Below are 23,103 nucleotides of genomic sequence, written 5' to 3'. Positions count from 1 at the left end.
TCTTATTTTAATAGCTATCTATAAAGGCATGATTAATCTGCAAATTGGATCTGCCAAAAACCAGTAAGTTCACCAATTCTTAAATTCCAGAACAAGTAGCAAGTCTGAAGAGGCTGTCAGAGTGGAGAAAAAAATGTACGCTGTCCTCAGCGAAATGGAACAGGACATAACTCACTCGCTCACTTTACATGTAACATTTTGAGAGTGGGAAGGTTCAAGAATAATAAAGGCAAATTAGTGTTTTCAATATACCGGTAATTCAAAAATGTAGTCTTAACTTAATTTCTATGAAAGTTTTGTTTTATATTTCATATTTTAAATGCTATAGTTCCTTGTCCAGTATGTCTGGTCTGTATTTTTGATTTAAAAGATCTGATTTTTAATAACTTGAACTAGTTTCAGAATGGAAATGGTTTAAAAAGGACTGTAGAACTACACATTATTATAAAACTGGTAGATTCTATCTCTGTATCATCGTGATTACCCTCCAAAGAATTTTCTTAAAAGCTGTCACTTTCATTTCCAACAAAAATTCTTGTATCTTTTATACTGGGTTTATATGCAGCTTGTTATTTGGTGTATTTTTCCTTTAAAATTACATATTTTTCAACAGATTTTAAATAATTTTTATACTTCACATACAGAAGACACTGTACAAATATATGAGCCAAATTCTGTTCTCCGGTTCGTATGGTACCAACATAAGTTCCACCTGTATCTGAGAGCAGAATTTGGTATTTGATTTCCAACCCTGCAAACTCTAACTCACCCCAGTAGTTCTTGCTCACATGAGCAGTCACATTTAACTCAACAAGAGTATTTGTTTTAAGTAAAGACTAATCCTGCAAGAAGAATTCTCAATCGTACATTTTGATATTTTAAATATATCCTAAAAATGTTCACACTAAATTTATGTCACTGTTTTACACATACACACTAAATAGTCTTGAAAATCAAAATGAATAAACTGAACAATTTAGAATACCTTTAAACTATTTACCTGGTCTTTGGGTCACAAGAACTCTTACAAATTAAATGTTTATAAATAACTCAATGACCTTTCAAAAGTCATGCAGATGTCACACAGCAGAATTTGATACGGACCTAAATTATGGAGCTCTGCAACCAGGATTTTGACGTTACTGTTTAAAAACAGATCTTCTATTATAGCAGTCCTGACACTAGATCTTAGAATTATATCCCTAAGAAACAATTTCATATCTTATTTTTCACCAAACTCAAAACCCCAAAAATAATTTTATACAAGAAAAAACTTATTTTCTCTGCATTGAGACATACAAGATCTATTTTTGTCCTGAGAAAATTGCAAATACTTACAATAATCTAAAACCCTGTGAATAACTGAGTATGCAAAGTTATTAATGAGCTGCATGCACAAAAGAGTTCAAAGACTCACCACTCCTGTGTTGCTCAAACACTATTAAGCTTATAGTATATAAATTGTATTTTTGTTTATGCAAAGCAGCTTGCAAGACTTACATACTATTTGTTCCTTGCGAAACTGTGCCCAAGCTCTCCACTTCTGTACTACTACTCTCGTTATTCTGGTGTCATAATGGTCTGCTGCAACAGCCATCTTCTGCTTTATAAGTTCTCTACTGTTTTTTTGCAACAGACAATATTGCATCCATTCACTGCAATGTTAAGGCAAAGTTAATAATTGTATTAATGTGGTTTCTGACTTGGATGGAATAAAATGCATAAAACTCTGCAACTTAATACAAAGCACATGGAAGATAAGTTTGAGCCATTAAGTTTATGTTGATCAGTTTAAGTCACAGGATGGTGGTCATTTCAATGGTGATATATTTCAATAATAGTTCCTCCTAGCCATACCAATTGGAATAAAGTTTCTGCCTTCGATTAATAGGTTACATCATCAGTTTGTAAAATATCTCACTGATCTGATTCTATTCATTACTTGCTCCAGCTAGATGTGATTATTGAGGTCCTGATTCAAGAAAGTATCTAGTTCAAGAAAGGCACTTAAGCACATGAAGGCAATGGAACTTAAACACATGCTTAATGCTAAGCATGTGTATAAGCAATTTCCCAAATAGTGATGGATTTAAGCACATGCTTAAGTGCTTTCCTGAACTCGGGTTTAAAAATGTTATTTAAGTTTCTTTGGCAATGTGAATAAAAACTAAAATGAAAGAAGAATATAAATCAACATTTTAAATCTAAACTATTTTATCCTTCCACAAAAATATATTAAACATTGTTCTTGCTCTCTTAAGTGACACAGAAGGATTCAGAGCCCAAAGAGAAATATTTTCTCAAAGAATCACACATCGTTTATTACAGGGTAACAAGGTAATCACCAGGTAACAAGCCTTGTGGATGCGGGGAAGCGGTAGATGTGGTATATCTTGACTTTAGTAAGGCTTTTGATACTGTCTCGCATAACCTTCTCATAAACAAACTAAGGAAATACTACCTAGATGGAGCTACTATAAAGGTGGATGCATAACTCATTGGAAAATCATTCCCAGAGAGTAGTTATCGGTGGTTCACAGTCATGCTAGAAGGACCTAACGAGTGGGGTCCCACAGGGATCAGTTCTGTTCAATATCTTCATCAATGATTTAGATAATGACAGAGAGAGTACACTTATAAAGTTTGCGGATGATACCAAGCTGGAAGGGGTTGCAAGTGCTTTGGAGGATAGGATTAACATTCAAAATGATCTGGAAAAACTGGAGAAATGGTCTGAAGTAAATAGGATGAAATTCAATATGGACAAATGCAAAGTACTCCACTTAGGAAGGAACAATCAGCTGCACACATACAAAATGGGAAATGACTGCTTACGAAGGAGAACTGTGGAAAGGGATCTGGGGGTCATAGTGGATCACAAGCTAAATACAAGTCAACAGCGTAATGCTATTGCAAAAAAAGCAAACATCATTCTGGGATGTATTAGCAGGAGTATTGTAAGCAAGACACGAAAAGTAATTCTTCCGCTCTACACCACGCTGATTAGGCCTCAACTGGAGTATTGTGTCCAGTTCTGGGAGCCACATTTCAGGAAAGATGTGGACAAATTGGAGAAAGTCCAGAGAAGAGCAACAAAAATGATTAAAGGTCTAGAACACATGACCTATGAGGGAAGATGGAAAAAATTGGGTTTGTTTAGTCTGGAGAAGAAAAGACACAGGGGATATGATAACAGTTTTCAAGTACATAAAAGGTTATTACAGGGAGGAGGGAGAAAAATTGTTCTTGTTAACCTCTGAGGATAGAGCAAGATTCAATGGGCTTAAATTGCAGCAAGAAAGGTTTAGGTTGGACATTAGGAAAAACTTCCTAACTGTCAGAGTGTTTAAGCACTGGAACAAATTGCCTAGGGAGGTGGTGGAATCTCCATCATTGGGGATTTTTAAGAGCGGGTTGGACAAACACCCATCAGGGATGGTCTAGATAATACTTAGTCCTGCCTTGAGTGCAGGAGACTGGACTAGATGACCTCTCGAGGTCCCTTCGAGTTCTATGACTCTATATTGTTTATTAATTGTAGTACAGTATTTTTCTTTGTCGGAGCAACAAGAAAGAAAACCACTTAAATGAGGCTTTCTGACAGCCCTTTTATTTGCCAAAAAATCCCCAATTTGGAAGCAAAATGTAATTTAATTGAACATAGCTGAGAGCAACTGTAAATGTAACATTTTATGGTTCTAATCCAACTCCCATTGTAAAGTCAGATAACAGTGAAACCTGAAATAATGGAGCAGTCTTACGATTTTTCCTAAGATTTTTAACCATTTTGATTATCATAATTATACATCAGACACATGCACTATTCTCCACTCAAAAAGTAATAGCTTTTTTTGGACCTCTAACCTTATCTCCCCTAAATGTCAGTTCCAATGGAAAACTGTTGGACATTTGAGATTCCTGGCCACAGTGAAGTGATTTTTGATTAACGACTAATTCATTCAGAATGCAGGTACCGTATATACTCGTTCATAAGCCAAATATTTTTGGTAAAAAAATGACGCATCAAAGAGCGGCAGTCAGCTTATAAAAGGGTCTACACCAACATTTGATCATTTTAAATTCTATGGAACCATTGAATTGAATATCTAATACACTGTCGTTTTGTTTACCTGGAGCGTCTGCAGGCATGGAGCCCCTCAGCTCCCTGTGGCTGTGGTTCGCCCTTCCCAGCCAATGGGAGCTGCGGGAAGTGGCGTGCCACCGTTGCTCTTCTCTTCATTGGCAGGGAACGGCGAACCACAGCCACTGGGAGCTGAGGGGATCCGTGCCTATGAACGTTCCAGGTAAACAAAACGTCCAGGCCCACTAGCGGCTTACCCTAATGGGCTTACCCTCATGGGCCAGGAACCAAAAAGTTTGCCAATCCCTGAAATATAGGGTCGGCTTATGAAAGGGTCATAGAGTTTTTGCTATTTTTACCTATCCATCTTGGGGGGTCGGCTTCTAAACAATGGGCTAATGAACGAGTATATATGGTAAATATTTATATAAATCTCCCTTTTACAGAGAGAGAAACTGAACCATGGAGAGAATGAGCGAACTGCCCGAAGTCACAAAGGAAATCTGAATAAGAGCCAGGAAGGGAACCCAGATCCTTGACTCCCAGTCCTGTACTTTAACCCTACCCCAAAATATCCTGTCTCCATTGGGATTTAAGTACTCTGGCAAGATTAATCTGTATGAGAGGCTGTTCAGGGAAGGCCTGGTCCAAAACCCACTGAAGTCAAAAGACTTCCACTGATTTCAATTAACTTTGGATTGGGCCTGGAATTTACAGGCACTCTGAGCTCACTACAATTTGAATACAAAACAACATTGCTAAAAAAGAGAAAAACCAAATAATTTAATTTGGTCATCTTTCTTCTGTTTGTGACGCTGGCAGTCCAGGTGCCAGCTCATGCCAAGGCCCCAGGCCTCACTGATCGTTGACAAATGCATAGCTGGAAACCAGTCTGGTTTACCTGTGGGTTAGTATCGTTAAAACAGATATTAGTGTTATAAAAATGCGTTTAGTGCTCAGGCTTTACGAAATGCTTGTAGAATGCTGCATGCATTAATCCTACTTATACCTGTAACCCATGCTAAAAGGAAATACTTAAGTATTTGCTCTATAACTGTAAAATGTTTGTTCTAAAACTATGTAACTCACCAACCAGGAAAAAAATTTCAAATAATGCAAAATCCTGGATTCCTGTAGAAGATGTTATCTCCCGCTCATCAGCAAGGACTATTGAATCCATATGAGCCACTGTGGAACAGACTTTGTTGATTGCTCCTCCCACCCACCCATGAAGAGGTTACGTGCAGAAGCGCTCAGCCCATCAGCCTGCACTCTAGAGAAATGGGGATAAAAATCCCTGACCAGAAGGAATTAGGGTCTCTTTATGCTTTCTGGACTCTGAGGGGCAAAGATTCCTAAACATACACAAGAGATCCCCAAGATGCTTGTCTTGAATTAGCCCCAAAGGACATAAAATCTTGCTTATTATAAAAGCTTCTATTCCCTTTTGAATTTAAGATTGTATCTCATTTGTGGGTGTATGCTTAAATGCTTTAGCCTTGTAAATAACTCTCATTTTTTTTCATAGTTAATAAACTTTTAGTTATTTTTTTACAGGACTGCCTACAAGTGATGTCTCTGGCATGAGACCTAAGGTGCAAACTGACCTGGAATAAGTGACTGGTCCTTTGGGACTGAGAGTAAACTGAATATGTTGTGATCTTTGATGTAAAGTGACCATCTGTCACAGAGTCAAGCTTGTCTGGGTGGCAAGATAGATCAGAACGCCCAAGGGGTCTGTGACTCCACGTTAAGGCTGTATAGTGCCTGAGGAGTTTACAATTGTTATTTGGTTGGTGAAATCTAAGTATAGAACTCACAACCAGTTTGGGATGTGTGCCCTGCTTACCAGTCTGTCCTGAGGTTGGTATTCTTAGTCGTGAACCACTCCAGACAACGTTCAAGCTAATTACAATGAAAACCACCTTTTTCTGCAATAACACTAAATATTCTAGACAAAAAGGATTTTTTCCTAAAAATTCAGTATTCTCCATGTACAGTATGTATACTTACTGAAAGTACAGTTTCTTTAAGTTTTTGCTGTAAAAGTTCCATGCTTTGCCACATAACTCTTCAGTCATCTAAACAAACAATTTATTATATTAATACACAAATTTAAAAATGGTGTTGCATAGTGAATGCTTAAAAAATAGCCAAAAAAACCTGGCAGTTTTATTTTCCATATTGATAAATGCAAATTAAATGGTACAGTCTAAAGAAATGCATGTTCAGATACACAGAAAAATTTAATAGACAGAAAATTGTATCTTTCTTCCCCTATCAACTTTTTTCAATATAAACCTGCTTTTACAGGCATAAAATCTGAAGGTAAAAACTAAATATAGAACTGAACTGTATGTACGAAGAAGGCATTAATCAAGCTCATTGTCAGCACTTCTTCCCCAAAATTCACTGTTTTACTGATAAAATATATTAAATTGCTAGAAACATTCTATCTTTTCTTTTAAATTCTTCTCTTTTACTTTGTGGCTTGCTAGAATTTAATAACCTTATTAGGGCTGTCAAGTGATTAAAAAAATTAATAGTGATTAATCATGCCGTTAAACAATAACAGAATACCGTTTATTTAAATATTTGTTGATGTTTTCTACATTTTCAAATAGATTTCAATTACAACGCAGAATTCAAAGTGTACAGTGCTCATTTTATACTTATTATTGATATTTTTATGGATCTATTTAAAATGCACTCTTCCAAAATCTTGGGTACATGTAAAGATTTTTTCTGTAATTTCATAAATTATACAGGACCACTGCCCAATCCTAAAAAACGTTCTTCATTTCCTTTGCCAATTACCTTAATGTTCTTATTTAGTAGAATCAGTCAAACCAAATAATACACAGAAAATCATGAAACTGAAACTGGGTCCAGATGCACTTGGAAAGATTGTAACATAGAAGTAAGTTCATTATATTGGTAATTCTGTCCAATTTTGATAAAGATGCTACCATTTTTGGTGATCTACCATATGCATGGACAACATGCCAATATGAAGATGTACATTTTGAAAGATCATAAAATTAGCATATAGAAACAAATGCAAGGTACCAACATTCCTTCACATAAACTACAACAGAAATGGCAGAATCATGAAATAAACTTAAAGGCACAATTAAACACTTCTGTAGTGAAAGATATTTTTAAAGTAAAGGTTCAGTGCAATTGCTCAGTGATGGTTACCAGTTGTTCATCATTTAGTCCAAAAAGGATGTGCAAATAAGTTTCTGAAATCCTCTTTAATTTTGGCCTGAAGGATGAATCAATACATGTATCCCTGCAAAACAAATAAACAAAAAAGCAAATCATGTAAACCACATTACTAACACTGAAGGAAAATTAATCTCCTCTCTATAGCTAAAAGAAAAGGAGTACTTGTGGCACCTTAGAGACTAACCAATTTATTTGAGCATAAGCAAGCTCAATTTATTGAGCTTATGCTCAAATAAATTGGTTAGTCTCTAAGGTGCCACAAGTACTCCTTTTCTTTTTGCAAATACAGACTAACACGGCTGTTACTCTGAAACCTGTCTCTACAGCTAATGAATTATTACATTACACATATCCCTTAGTTAATACCCTTACTACCTTCATTCCAGCTGTGTTAACGAGCCAAAATTTTAAAATTATGTTCACCTAGTACCTGTATATCAAAACAGATTACGTACGGTACTATGTTCAGAGATACAGCTGAGTCATTTGGGGTCAAATGTAAGCCATCTTTAAAAAGATATAACCTGATGGAAAATGCTCAAGTTACAAAATATTTTTCCACTCTTAATGCTGACTTTATTTTCAAACAGCCACTATTTATGTATGATTTACAGAACTTCATGCAATGTTTTCTGCTGCTGCAGAGCAGTCTGTGAGCATTCATAGGAAGTAAAAGTAATTAAAAAAAACGTAATCCCATAGCCAAATGAACAAAACACAGCCATGTTGATTTATACTTCCATGACAAACACAGAAAAAAAATTAGGGTTTGTCAGAAGATAAAATCAATTGAAAAAGAAATTCTATTTTCAACCTTTTAAGAAGACATTAAAAATAACGGAAAGTAAACACAGAAGACCCCATAATTATGGGCCAACTGTTACATTTAGCTTCCAGTGAACATTAGGGGTGTGCAGAGTCCTATAATCCCACAAAGCAGTGGTCCCCGAACTGTGGGGGGTGGAAGAACTTTCGGGAGGGCGCGGCAGGGCCTGGGCCAGTCCACACGGGGGGTGGGGAAGAGAGCGCCACCCAGCCCTGCTCCGCCACCTGCTGCACTTTGACCCTGGTTCCAGCCCCAGCCACAGTTTCCTGGCCCTATTACCAGCTGTGGCTCCATACCTGGCACCAGCTGCAGTTCTGGCCCCAAACACGGGCCCGCTCTTGGATGTGGCCCCCGGCCCTGACCGTGGCCAGGTAAGGGGGAGCACGAACCAGGTAAGGGGGGGGTACAGACAAAAAATTTTGGGGAGCACTGTCATAGAGAGCTCCAGGAGGGGGTTTAGTATGCAGAGAGACTGCACAAACTGCACCATACCAATGGATGGTGCTATCTGCTCTATAGGTCAACTGGCCCATTCCATGGGCTGGTACAGATGGAAGTAGGGACACGGCCCCATCTCCTCCTCACGTCTCATCCCTTCAGGGACCCTGATGGCATAGGGAAGCAGCAACTACTCCACGTGCTACTCCTGAGGGCATTCTGCTCCAAAAAATTAAAAATTCTGCACACAGTATTTTAAAATTCGGCAAGTTCTATTTGTCAATAAATACATGCAGAGGCTCCAGCATGGCAGTGAGGAGCACAGGCCACTGGCTGCACCCTGCAGTCCGCACACTCTCACCCCAGGACACGGACTCAGCAATGAGGCTGCACCAGACCCTTACACAGCACAAGGCCTGGGCTGCCCCAGAAAAACCCTGGAGCCCTGCCCCTCTGTGCCAGGTGCACTAGATGTGGAGCAGGCAGGCTCAACCAGGCAGGATCCAACTGTGAAGGGGTTCGATGTGGGGGGATCCAGGTGTGAGGTGAGAGGGTTCTGTGTGGGACAATCTGGGTGCAGGCAGCTCAGTGGGGGGTCTAGGTGTGAGGGGACCTGGATGCACAGAGGCTCGTTGGGGGGGGGTTCCAGATGCAGGGGCAATGGGACTTTGCAGGGGCTTCCTGGTGAAGGTGGTTGGGGCTCATGGAGGGGTCTGGGTGTGGGGGTCTCAGCTAGGGGAGTGGGTGTTGGTGGGGTGGAGTCTGGGTGCAAGTAGTTGGGGGTCAGAGGTGTGGGTGTTTGGATGTGGGGTGGGGGTCTGGAGGCAGGGGGTCTGCGTGCAAGGGGCTCCAGATGCAGGGGTTGAGGTTCAGTGGGGTGGGGTTTGGGTATGGAGGGCTAGGGGGGTTTTGGATGTATCGGGTGAGGCTTGGCAGGGGTGTCTAGGTATGGAAGGTCTGGATGCACAGGGGTTGGGAAGATGGGGGAGAAGCTCCCCATGCAGTGACCCCTCCCCCACCACAACTGTGGAGCGATGGGGGCAGGAAGCAGGGGAGGATGCTGAGCTTCCTGCAGCTGGGGGAGGTTTCTTGGGGTGGGTCTAACACAGCCCCAGCCAGTCCTTGCAGGGGAAGAGGAAGTCCCGTCCTCTCCTGCCTCCAGCCCAGCCAGGACTAGCAGCCAATCCCGGCTCAGGGTAGGAGCCACTGGCTGGGGGTATCTCCAGCCCCACAGTGATTTACCTCTCTGCCAGCTGCCTGAAATGTGGTACCTGTGCTGCTAGGGAGTGGTGCGTGACTGCTCTTGCAGCTTCCCTTTGCTTCCCTGTCAGAAAGTCATTTTTTTGCAGGGAAACAAAGAAATCTGCGAGGGACATGAATTCTGTACACATGCAGCGACACAGAATTCCCCCAGGAGTAATGTGCAAAGACTACAATTGTGCGTGACCCTTGCACAAGGAATGTAAGGGAGAGACGTTCCATTAATATTTCCCCTCCTGCCTGTGTGCCTGCACATGGGCCAGTCGCAGACTGGCCCTATGAAATCAAAGCCATTTTTCTCCATTAGCTTCTGCTCCCCCTCTCCTTTTGCCATCTTTAGTCCCCTAACTCCCCTAGCTGCTGTCTAAATATGAGCACCAACGTTATCTTTTTTGGCCTGATATGCTGAGGTGCTGAACGCCTCCATTTCCCACTGACTTCACTGGGTGTTAGCATGCTCAGCACTTCACAGAAACAGTCTTTTAGTAAATAGGATGCATCAGTGACAGCAGATGCGTTGAAGCAGAATCCTGAGAAACTGCATGTTATATAGTCATCCAATCTGTCTACAAAAGATAAACTTTAATGCAAATTGATTTAAAACCAATCCAGCTCTCCTTCTTCAGTAAAATTCCCACTGGCCTCCAGAATGTAAGCCTTTGGAGAGAGTGTTACTAACATCTTAGTCAACAAAAATGCTCATTTTCTCTTTTTTTCCCTACATCTGTTCTTTCTTTACACTACCATCTTAGGAGAGGGATACAATATCTGAGGCTTTCCTACAGATTATTTTATAGCTCAATTTAATCATTATGGTAGTTTAACATTCCAGGTTTCATTATTGCACTCATTATCTCAAGGAATGAAGCTGTACACCTGGAAAAGCTCTACTTGGTATAAAACACAGCAGCCCAGCTGCTCAGAAACACAGGTCACCAAGAGCACATCAGACTGCTTCTCTGCTCTCTGAATTGGCTCCCCAAAGAAAAGAGTCTAGTTGAAGATCTGTCCTAATATTCAAAGCCCATATAGATTGGACATAAGTACCTCAGAGATCACCTCTTCACAAGCATGACTTCACATGAATTATACTGGAACCATGAAACTATTCACCTATAAGTGAAGGATCTTGAATGAGGAGACAGGACTTTCATAGGAGCTGGACCTACATTACGAATTTATTCTCACAAAAGGTAAGTACAGCCCTGGGGCCTCACCATGTTCAAAACTGAACACAAAACTCATCTTGTCGACTTGGCTTTCCCACAACAAGCTAATCATACACACATACACGCTCTGTCTCTCACACCACAAACTATAAACTAATCAAGATATTTCGCCTACACACTGGGAAGGAGAAAAGTAAAAGAGAGCAAGTTGGACTGTAATTGTGATTTCTATTTTGAAGTACTTGGAAGGCACTCAAATACTATAGTGACAGCTCCAATATATATTTAGATAGTTAGTTATTAGGGCCCAATCCCTCCTCCAACAAAGTCAGTAGAAATATTCCCTTTGGCTGCAGGGTGAATGAGATTAGCCCCTTAGCCTGTAGTTTTGTTTCCCTTACTGTGATGCCTAAGTTTCAAAAAGAGAGAGAGGTGAGAAATAAAAAATGGAAAATAAGTCTATGAGTAATTCAATATATTGAGAGTCACTTCCTTAGGTGGTGTAAATCAACACTGACATCAATGAAGCTATGCCAATTTACACCAGCTGGGGATATAGCCCATAATAACAATGAGGAGTCCAGTGGCACCTTAAAGACTAGCAGATTTATTTGGGCATAAGCTTTTGTGGGTAAAAAACCCCACTTCTTCAGATGCATGGAGTAAAAATTACAGACACAGGCATAAATATACTGGCACAAGAAGAGAAGGGAGTTACCTTACAAGTCGAGAACCAATGCTGACAAGGCCAATTCAGTCAGGGTGGATGTGGTCCACTCCCAATAATTGATGAGGAGGTGTCAATACCAAAAGAGGGAAAATTGCTTTTGTAGTGAGCCAGCCACTCCCAATCCCTATTCAAGCCCAAATTAATGGTGTTAAGTTTGCAACTGAATTGTAGCTCTGCAGTTTCTCTTTGAAGTCTGTTTCTGAAGTTTTTTTGTTGAAGGAAGGCTACTTTTAAATCTGTTATTGAATGTCCAGGGAGACTGAAGTGTTCTCCTACTGGCTTTTGTATGTTACCATTCCTGATGTGGGATTTTGTCAATTTATTCTTTTAGGTAGAGACTGTCTGGTTTGGCCAAGGTACATGGCAGAGGGGCATTGCTGGCACATGATGGTATATATCACATTAGTAGATGTGCCCATGAATCATAGAATATCAGGGTTGGAAGGGACCTTAGGAGGTCATCTAGTCCAACCCCCTGCTCAAAGCAGGACCAATCCCCAACTAAATCATCCCAGCCAGGGCTTTGTCAAGCCTGACCTTAAAAACATCTAAGGAAGGAGATTCCACCACTTCCCTAGGTAACGCATTCCAGTGTTCACCACCCTCGTAGTGAAAAAGTTTTTCCTAATATCCAACCTAAACCTCCCCCACTGCAACTTGACACTCCTCGTTCAGTCATCAGCTACCACTGAGAACAGTCTAGATCCATCCTCTTTGGAACCCCCTTTCAGGTAGTTGAAAGCAGCTATCAAATCCCTCCTCAGTCTCCTCTTCCGCGGACTAAACATCCCCAGTTCCCTCAGCCTCTCCTCATAAGTCATGTGTTCCAGTCCCCTAATCATTTTTGTTGCCCTCCGCTGGACTCTTTCCAATTTTTCCACATCCTTCTTGTAGTGTGGGGCCCAAAACTGGACACACTATTCCAGATGAGGCCTCACCAGTGTCGAATAGAGGGGAACGATCACGTCCCTCGATCTGCTGGCAATGCCCCTACTTATACATCCCAAAATGCCATTGGCCTTCTTGGCAACAAGGGCACACTGTTGATTCATATCCAGCTTCTTGTCCACTGTAACCCCTAGGTCCTTTTCTGCAGAACTGCTGCCGAGCCATTCGGTCCCTAGTCTGTAGCAGTGCATGGGGTTCTTCCGTCCTAAGTGCAGGACTCTGCACTTGTCCTTGTTGAACCTCATCAGATTTCCTTTGGCCCAATCCTCTAATTTGTCTAGGTCCCTCTGTATCCTATCCCTACCCTCCAGCATATCTACCTCTCCTCCCAGTTTAGTCTCATCTGCAAATTTGCTGAGGGTGCAATCCACACCATCCTTCAGATCATTTATGAATATATTGAACAAAACCGGCCCCAGGACCGACCCTTGGGGCACTCCACTTGATACCGGCTGCCAACTAGACATGGAGCCATTGATCACTACTCGTTGAGCCCGACAATCTAGTCAATTTTCTATCCACCTTATAGTCCATTCATCCAGCCCATACTTCTTTAACTTGCTGGCAAGAATACTGTGGGAGATAGTGTCAAAAGCTTTGCTAAAGTCAAGGAACAACACATCCACCGCTTTCCCCTCATCCTCATCAGGCATGACTTGCCCTTGGTGAATCCATGCTGACTGAGCCCCTGATGGTGTGGCTGATGTGGTTGGGTCCTCTAATGGTGTTGCTAGAGTAGATATGGGGACAGAGTAGGCAACAGGATTGGTTCCTGGGTTAATGTTTCTGTGGTGTGTAGTTCCTGGTGACTATTTGCTTCAGGTTGGGGGGCTGCCTGTAAGTGAGAACTGGCCTGCCTCCCAAGGTCTGTGAGAGTGCGGGATCATTTTCCAGGATAGGTTGTAGATTGTTGGTGATCTGCTGGAGAGGTATTAGCTGGGGGCTGTATGTGATGACTAGTGGTGTTTTGTTATTTTCCTTGTTGGGCACAACAAGTGGGGTTTTTTACCCATGAAAGCTTATGCTCAAATAAATCTGTTAGTCTTTAAGGTGCCACCGGACTCCTCGTTGTTTTTGTGGATACAGACTAACGCGGCTACCCCTCTGATACATAGCCCATAATGTCTATCTCAAAATAAAGAGCTCAATAAATATATATTATAAACAGAAATATAATATTAAATACATTTAGTAAATACTCTGTGGACAATTCAAATAAAAATAGACAAAGGAAAAATATCTTGTATGTTTTTAGTACAAAATCTCAATATTAATCAGTCCATTTGTAATGTGCTATTAATCTCTGGGCACGAGGGATATTTATTTTGCAGGTGATAGTAAATGCAACATTAGTGCTGTTTTAAAATTGACATTTCAATATTTTACAGCACATAGAACACACAAAAACATTTGATAAGTACCATAAAATACCATCCAGTTCCTTCTCCATTATTTCTCTGATCTTTTCTTCTAAAAACTTAAGTGGATCCTCTGGACACATAACAAATACACCACATAGTAGAGTCTGCAAAAAAGAAAGGACTAAATGAACATCTTTCATATGTCTGAAACTGTTATGCTAAACACAACTACCAAATCAACTTTAAATAATATAACATTTATACAATTCTTCTCTTTCTTTTATTTAATTCTTATTTTAAATGCCATAATGTATGTATCAGTATATTTCAAGTTGTAGCCCTCATGCCTCTGGTCATATCATAACAATAAAACATATGGCACTTCAATAGTACTTTCCACCCAAGGATTTCAAATTTCTTTAAAAGCATTACAAAATTATATCTCACAAATAACCTTTTAGGGTAGAGAAGGTGTGGATTTGGGTCCTTCACCAGCAACTGATCCTATCATCAAACAGTTATAATGTTGCAGTGCATTGAGGTGTGGGGGCGATTGCTTTTCAGCAGTGAGTTATAGGACTGGCTAGTTCGTTTCTCATTTACGAATAATGAACATTTTTCATATGGCTGATGCAAATGTAGAACAACAACTATAATTTGACATTTAGATGGTTAAGCCAGATAATTGCGTCTGCAGTAACAGAGTGTATTGCTGTGATGCCTCCTTCGTATTTGTGAATGGGGCATTGAGTTATTTTCGTTCTACGGTCTGTTCTGGGTGACCACAGTTGCACACTGGAGAGTCTTTAATTTTCCATTTGTGCAACAAGTATCTGCATCTGCCATGGTTTGTGTGGATGCAGTTTAGGGTGGCCAATGAGCTTCGTTGGAGATCAAAGCCAGGGATCTTCTGCATTGAATCTTTCACAAGGTGTTTATTTGTGACTTCTTGTGAACGCCGTTCAGCTTTCCAAGCTTCATCAGGGTTGAAGTTGCATTGTTGAATGTTAAATGCATGGGTCCAAAAGGGCTTCCATGATTTCAAGTGATAGTGAGAGACGTTTTTAAGCTCCTGGTGGATGGGAAGACGTTCATTTTCCATGATCCTCTGGAATTCTCAAAGGAACTAATTAATTATTCATTTTTTCACAGATTAAAAATGAACAAGGTTTTCTCAGGAGCACAGCCAAACAAGTACCTGATGAAGCAATGTATAGTTATCTGCCAAAATAAAGACATATTAGAGGATATGCTAATGGACTCTGTCTTTAAGTATGGCATTGGCAAGAAAGATTAAATCAAACTCTATGAACTGGTTACATTACGCACATGAGGACAAATTATGGCTATATGTACACAGCAATATCCCAGAACACCCATGAAAAGAGAGGAGCCCAGGGTAGAAATTTTCCATCATAACTGCACTCCTAAAACTGTAGGAGAGACCACTCTTCTGCAGATGACTATCCTAGGGCACAGTCTGCTCTTTATACAAATATTTCCCCAGGCCTGGCAGTGGAAAATATAGCTTTTGGCATTAAGAGGACAGGATTTGTCAACAGTCATCACACAGCAATAGCTGAAATACCAGAGATTTTTCTATGCTGAAAAATGGATACCCGGGTTTCCTAAGCTCTCCTCCTCTTTCCACTTCCTCCATCACTGTGGACAACAACACCATTCTCCATGTTATACAGGACTGTAATATGGATGTCATCTTTGACTCAACCCTGTCTCCACGTATAAATCTTGCAGCTTCGTCCTATATAACTTCTCTAAGAACTGACCTACCACCAAAACTCTCACTCAGGCTCTCCTAGTTTTGCATCCTGACTATTGCAGATCTCTGGCCTTGACCCCTGCAATCTCAGCTCCTTCAAGTCCATTCAAAATGCTATTGTTTAAATAATCTTCCTAGCTGGTCACTCTGATACCTCAAGCGCTTCTCCAGGCCCTTCTACTTACTTTCACTTAATCAGCACATCAAATACACATTTCTTGTCTTTACCTTTAAGAACCTTCCCCTTACATAGCTTCTCTGGTAACTTATCACAATGCCAGACACTGATATTCAATGCCAATGTTCCCAACCTTTACTGCCCACCAGTCAGCTTCTTTCTCAAAGTTTCCTTCAAACATTTTCTTCCTTGTGCATGGGGAAAACTCAAAACAGCAAACAAACTTAAGGATTGTTTCTGTCACAATGCCTACAAAAGGCTGCCAGCTGACCAAAGATAGGCAGGTCATAAGCTGTGATTCTCTCTTTACTTTACTTTCATTTCCTATCTTATTCTTATATCTCATTCCTGCCATTCCTCTCACTCCAAAATAAAAAATAATAAAAACCCAACAAAACATGTAACTAACAAAACTGTGTCAATCATCACTGTATTCACTTGCCTATATGCCATACCCAATCCTCACTATTTTGTCTTCTGGATTCTAAACTCTCCTGACCAGGGACTGTCTCCATCTGCCAGCACCCAGCACAATGGAGTCCTGATCCTGAGTGCAGCCTTTTGCCCATTATCATAATATAAATGACTAAAAATAAAATATCAATAATACTTAAAACAGGAAATAACTGTGGCAATGGTGATATTTGCTGACCAATGTCAATAGACAAACACACTATTCATTCATTCTCAAAATCAAAATAATCTTTACCAGGGAGGAGCACGATTGTATAAAGGGTCATTGCCAGACAGAATATGGGTGTGCAATAAGACTGTTTTGTCAGCATAGATATAGTCTGCTTTTTAAGACATTTCCATAGGGAAGCAGAACTAAGGAATACAAGAAACAAAAGATAAGTAACGAAATATCTTTTTCTTTAATGTATGAAACAACAAACAATGAACAACTTAAATTTACCCTGTCTGAATATTTTAGTAAAATAAGTGATAAACTGATTCTAACTTAAGCTGCTACTGAACCTCACTAGTAAAAAGACAATCTCCAAGATGTATCCAGATGACAATAACTGGGTGCATGCAGCAATATCAACAAGTATTATAAATCCATCATTTATTATAATAATTACAATATAAATAATACGCTGTTAAGCAGAGTACTACATATGCGGACAATATAGTGACTCTCTTCACGTGTGATTTCACCTTAATACATTTTCCAAAAAGGACTTAAGGCTGTTCAAATACTCCCTCTGCTGGATTGAGCCAACAACAGTCTGCTAAACCAATTGCATTTTTCATAGATTTGGAGCTCTTTTATAGCTTTTCTTTTTATTTGAACGTGCACTCCTTTTCTTTCAGTGGATCTTCTAGGCATAGCATATGTACAAAAATTTGACTAAAGAAAATGCAAAATATCTCACCAAAAATTTAGAGCTGGGAATTCTTTTTTAAAAAACTGTACAAGAAATGGTGTCTTACGGCCTGATCCTGCAACGCTTACTCATATGAGCAATCCTTAATGATGATAATGCCCAACACAGATGTGAGAAAAACTGGGCCTAAACAGTACAAAGGTTGGCTGGTTCTCGTTAATTTCCCCAAGGTTCCAAGTAATTCAGGGGAGACCCATTACTTAACCTAAAGAAATAAGACTCGAGATATTAATAAAGTTTATAAATTAGGAAAGTTATCCCTAACATTCAACAACTCAAATGAAAGCACAGTTACACATCATAAAACAGCTACCTCTCACTTAACATAACATTACCTAGCTAACAACAAAACAATCCAAAAGAATTCAAATTATCAAATTAAAATCAAGACAATGTCAAATAATCAGGCTAATTCTTATATGAACTCTATCTATTCAATAACCTAGAAAGGTGCCCATCTGTTGTTTAACTTACAGTTCCACAAATTAAAGGTCTTTATTAATACCATCTAAACCTATGTTTTGTACATAGGGAAAAAGCCAGGAAAGAACAGCTGTTTTGCATGCGGCAAGCCTGGGAGGGAGGGGAGAGAAGCGGAGCAGCGGTGGCGCGCTCAGGGGAGCAGGCGGAGGCGGAGTGGAGGCAAGCTGGGGCGGCGGGGGCACATTTCTAGGGGTGGCATGGCCGGCGCCGGAATGCTGCCCCTAGAAATGTGCCACCCCAAGCACCTGCTTGTTTTGCTGGTGCCTAGAGCCGGCTCTGCCCGTAGTGTAGACAAGCCCCCAGATTCAAGCCATTAACATTTAGACTACAATTCCAACGTCAGTTAACCAAGGCCTCTTTTTTAAACTTCAGTTACTGTGTGGTGGATGATACTTTCCTTCACCCAAAATATACTCACACAACACATATTACCAATACAATTAATAATAGACCCTTTACAATTACCTAATCTTAAGTAACAATCAATTTGTGCTTTTTTAGGATTACAACATTTGTTTTTAACATCTTGAAACAGTATAACACTCATTCATCTTTAAAGATGTTTGTGTAGGAACAGAGGAACCATTTCTCTAGGCTCCGTTTCTGTGTGTTCAGTAATTGTTCAAAAATTGCATACACACACTTATTCACTCATTTACATTTGTTAAATAGAATGATATTATTAATCAGCCAGGTCACCACCTGAACTGATAAAAAAAAAAAAAAGATTTTATACTTATGACCAGGTAGTTTGCTTGCAAACTCTTCAGCTCTAACCGTCTTCCAGATCATTGGGAAGACTAGTACTACAGACAGAGAAATAGCTAGTGAGGGTTTTGCTAATGCTGAGGGAAATTTCTAAGGCACAAAAAACTAGTGCCTAGGGTGACCAGACAGCAAATGTGAAAAAAGGACAGGGGTGGGAGGTAATAGGCGCCTATATAAGAAAAAGACCCAAAAATCGGGACTGTCCCTATAAAATCCGGACATCTGGTCACCTTACTAGTGCCTAACTCCCATTTACTTTCCATGGGAATTAGAGGGCCTAATTTCCATTTTAGCCTTTGAAAATCTCTCTCTGCTAGCAGGTTCTGGCCAATAGGATACCAACTGTGTGCTTGTCTAGCCGGACAAGTCTTTTGTTCGCCCTCTTGAAGATAATGGATCTCAGGGTTCTGGAACTTCAGTCTGTCCTTCAGATATCAGGTAGTTCAAAAGCAATGTTAACAGTTGCATGTCTCCATCATTCCACCCAATGGCATCATTTGACACAATTCTAATGAGATTTGAATTCAGTAATAGTCCCAAACATCATGAGCATTCTAGAATTAATACGTGCCATCTGGGGACCATGTTAGTGATGCCTATTCTCAAAATTGTAGTCTTGTGATAGTTGATGTTCTAATTGGAGCCCCAGCTACTGGAATCAAGAGATCATTTTAAATAATGAAAGCCGAGATTCTAATGCATGTTTCTAGCCCTTAGGGCTACAGAGAAAAGCTTGAAAATGTGAACCAATTGTACCCTAAAATGTGTGTGTTTAAGAAACCAAGGGTATCATCAAATATAGCAGTTATATTAGGTCACTTCATACAACCTGCCTCAGAAAAATCCTCTGTACCTTTTGGCCCAGAACAATCTCAAACCAAGATCTATTGACACAGTGCAGCCAAGGGAATCTGAGCACCATCATTACCAGGAGGCATTGGAGATGGATTGGTCATGTGCTTCGGATGGAAACTGATTCCATCACCAGAGTAGCAATAAGATGGACACCTGAAGGCAAGCGAAAACGAGGACGCCTGAAAACAAAATGGCGAAGAGCTGTGGAAGCCGAGCTGAAAAACCTGGGGCACAGCTGGGGAACCATTGGCAGACGTGCCAGAAACAGACAAGAGTGGAGGAGCTACATCACTGCCCTAAATGCCAGAGGTGTAATAGGAACATGATGATGGTGATGCCAAAGTTAGCGGGCTAGGGGAGTAGCTGCTCTACAGTTACTCTGATTGCTCAAAACCTCTTTAGTAAAGTTTCCATGGTAATCCTGGCTACAAGTTTGGTTTGAAGTAGATTATGAATATGAATTATGAATTCAGGAAAAGTGTCTCTCACTTTTATCATACATGGTGTCATTATTTTGTTTCTATTAAGGAAATTGAAATATGGCTTCTGCATAGTTTCAAATGATTTTCATACGGAAAAAACTAACCAAAATTAAAAGGGTAGGAGAGAATCAGGTAATAATTCTAAAGCTAAAATTATATATTCATTTAACTATCCTTACAACATTCAAGACTTCAGATAAGTTTTCTCTCCCCTGCAATTCTTAGCACTATTATATGCAATTTCATTCACTAACACTAAGGATGGTGTCCCTAGCCTCTGTTTGCCAGAAGCTGGGAATGAGCAACAGGGGTTGAATCACTTGATGATTACCTGTTCTGTTCATTCTCACTGGGGCACCTGGCATTGGCCACTGTTGGAAGACAGTATACTGGGCTAGATGGACCTTTGGTTTGACCCAGTATGGCCATTCTTATGTTCTTATCTCACCAGTTTAATAAAAGACCTCAAGTCCCTGTTTACTGTTGGGATGTCCAACAGATGGCCCACCAAATTCTAACATGGTCAATGGCCACCTTCATCTTTGATATAACTATGTATGTGCCATACAAATATTACAGGACACGGCATGCATTGCCCCAACTTGAGATAAGCACCAGGCTGCCCAGCACGCTATATTCTTACACCTGAAGTCTTTAACAACTGCATTTCTATATTACAGATGTAGGAGCCTGCAATCTTCTCCATTTTATGCAAATTAGGGAAGGTGCCAATGAAGTCTACAACTAGGTAAAGGATGGACACCATTGGGTTTGGTCTAAATACAGATAATGTAATTCAATTATCTATTCTTTTTCTTTGAAGTATTAAAATGCACAAACTGTTTGAAATTTGCTACTTTAGTGCAGTGGTTCTCAACCAGGGGTTTGGGGCCCCCTGGGGGCCATGAGCAGGTTTCATGGGGTCCGCTGAGAAGGGTCAGTGGTAGACTCACTGGGGCCCAAGGCAGAAAGTGCGGGGATGAAGCCCGGGGCATAGGCGCGACTCTGCGAGTGCTCCAGGGCTCCAGGGCTCCCCGCCCCACCTCACCTCCACCTCGGCCTCCTCCCCTGAGCACGCCGCGTCCCTGCTCCTCCGCCTACCTCCCAGCGCTTGCCGCCACCAAACAGCTGTAGCAAGCTCCGGGAGGGAGGGGGGAGGAGCGGGAATGTGGCGCACTCGGGGGAGGAGGCGGGGAAGAGGTGGGGCCAGAGCGGGGATTTGGGGAAGGAGTCAGAATAAGGGCAGGGAGGAGGCAGAGTTGGGGCGGGGACTCTGGGGAAGGGGTTGGAATGGGGGCAGAGCCGGGGGCAGAGGGGGGTCAAGCACACACCGGCGCCAATAGAAGTTGGCGCCTATGGTCCAGGGCCCTGAACCCCGCCACCCAGGGCTCAAGCCAAAGCATGGACTTTGTGGGGCCCCCTTATGGCTTTCCATGAACGCAGACACAGCACAAGAGGCCACAAATACCCTCCAGTTTTGGACAGAAAAACAAGTTAGTCAAATGCAAGGCCCAGTCCACACAGATTTTGGAGTGGTATAAGAATTGCTGTTCAGAGTATGTCAGGGATCTGCAACCTTTGGCACGTGGCCCGCCAGAGGAAGCCCGCAGCCCCAGGCTGTTTACTTGCCGCCTCTGCAGGTTCGGTCGATCACAGCTCCCACTGGCCGCGGTTCGCCACTCCAGGCCAATGGGAGCTGCAGGAAGCAGCGGCCAGCACATCCCTCGGCCCACGCTGCTTCCCGCAGCCCCCATTGGCCTGGAGCGGCGAACCATGGCCAGTGGGAGCTACAACTGGCCGAACCTGCAGACGCAGCAGGTAAACAAACCAGCCCTGCCCGCCAGGGGGGCTTCCCCTGGCGGGCCAAGTCTGCCAGTTCCTGGGGTACGTTTTTCAACCAGAGTAGTTATAATGGGACAACCCCTAAGGTGGATGTAATTACAGGTAAGCACCCTCAAGTCCCACTGAAGTCAATGGGTGAGCCCCGGGCCCCGCTGGTGAACAGCCAAGTTCCCATCCCAATGATTTCAGAGGGCCCAGAATGGTAGCCTGGGTGAGCTGAAGTGGGCCAGCCCCGCTCCGGCCTGCGTTGGTGGCGGGACGTTACTGCTCCAGGGCCGGCGACTTCATCCTCTCCCGTGTCACCCTGCAAGCGGCAAACCCCGGCAGGCGGCGCCAGGGTGTCGGTCACGCCCTGTGACAGACTGGGCGCTGCTGCAGGCCCAGCCGGCGCCAACGCGGGCTCAGCCCCACGCGGGTGCCGGCATCAGCGCCGCCCTGGGCCCTGCCCCACGCGGGCCGCGGCCCCCCATCACATTCAGCCAACACTGCTGCAAACCCCAGCGCCCGTCGGCAGGGCGGGGCCGGAAGGCAAGGGCGGGGCAGCTCCGCCCTCCCCAACTCAGCCGGGAGCTGGAACCCCGAGCTCCGCGCCCAGCCGCGCCGCCATCTGCGCAGCGCGGCCCCTTTACCTCGTAGACATCGAGGAGCCTGTGGCGCTTGAAGTAAGCCCGGAGCGCGGGGTCCGCGTTGCGCAGCGAGGCCATGGTCGAGCCGGGCCCCGCCGGGGCCTCGCAGTTCGCGGCCTCCCCCGGCTAAGGCAGCGGCGCTCCCGGTCGCCTAGCAACCCGCTGCCACAGGTCCAGCCACGCACCGCCCGCCCTCACTGGGCGCCTCAGCTCAGAGTACGGCGGGGTCCCACGGGGAGGGGATTGTCGTGTCCCGCCCCCCACTCACCTCATCCCGACTCTGTACCCGCTCCCCGGTCACCCCCATCCGACTCTACACCCCATGACCCACACCACAAGTCCCACTCAGCCCATCCCAACTTTGTACCGCCCTGCCCAGCGCCCCATTCACCCATCCCAATTCCATTCATACGCGCTGCTCCGAGCCCCCCTCACCCATCCCACTCTATATCCCCTGCCCTACCCCAAACCCCATTCATCCCCAGCCCAGCTCCATTCATCCCTCCAACCCCCCATCCCAATTCCATTCATACCCGCTGCTCCGAGCCCCCCTCACCCATCCAACTCTATATCCCTTGCCCTACCCCAAACCCCATTCATCCCTCCAACCCCCATCCCAATTCCATTCATACCCGCTGCTCCGAGCCCCCCTCA

General features: G+C 42.6%; 1 protein-coding gene across 3 annotated transcripts in view; it reads right to left on the bottom strand.

Moving 5' to 3' along the window:
* Window positions 1–22,699, bottom strand: part of FBXL13 (F-box and leucine rich repeat protein 13) — a 177,235-nt gene extending 154,536 nt beyond the window's left edge. The window contains exons 1-6 of one of the 3 annotated variants that reach the window (XM_043552013.1): window positions 22,453–22,692; window positions 16,712–16,830; window positions 14,105–14,208; window positions 7,283–7,376; window positions 6,095–6,162; window positions 1,501–1,655 (exon numbers count right to left, since the gene is read on the bottom strand). In XM_043552013.1, the coding sequence (XP_043407948.1) occupies window positions 1,501–1,655; window positions 6,095–6,162; window positions 7,283–7,376; window positions 14,105–14,184 (397 nt within the window). In that variant the 5' untranslated portion in view covers window positions 14,185–14,208; window positions 16,712–16,830; window positions 22,453–22,692. Of the gene's footprint in view, window positions 1–1,500; window positions 1,656–6,094; window positions 6,163–7,282; window positions 7,377–14,104; window positions 14,209–16,711; window positions 16,831–22,452 lie in introns of all 3 variants that reach the window. The other 2 variants (XM_037889206.2, XM_043552008.1) reach the window with 2 other exon arrangements.
* Between the last annotated feature and the right edge of the window lie 404 nt (window positions 22,700–23,103).

This window comes from Chelonia mydas, chromosome 1, assembly GCF_015237465.2.
Source record: "Chelonia mydas isolate rCheMyd1 chromosome 1, rCheMyd1.pri.v2, whole genome shotgun sequence".
NCBI lineage: Eukaryota > Metazoa > Chordata > Testudines > Cheloniidae > Chelonia > Chelonia mydas.
This window is presented reverse-complemented; position numbering and strand designations above follow the sequence as displayed.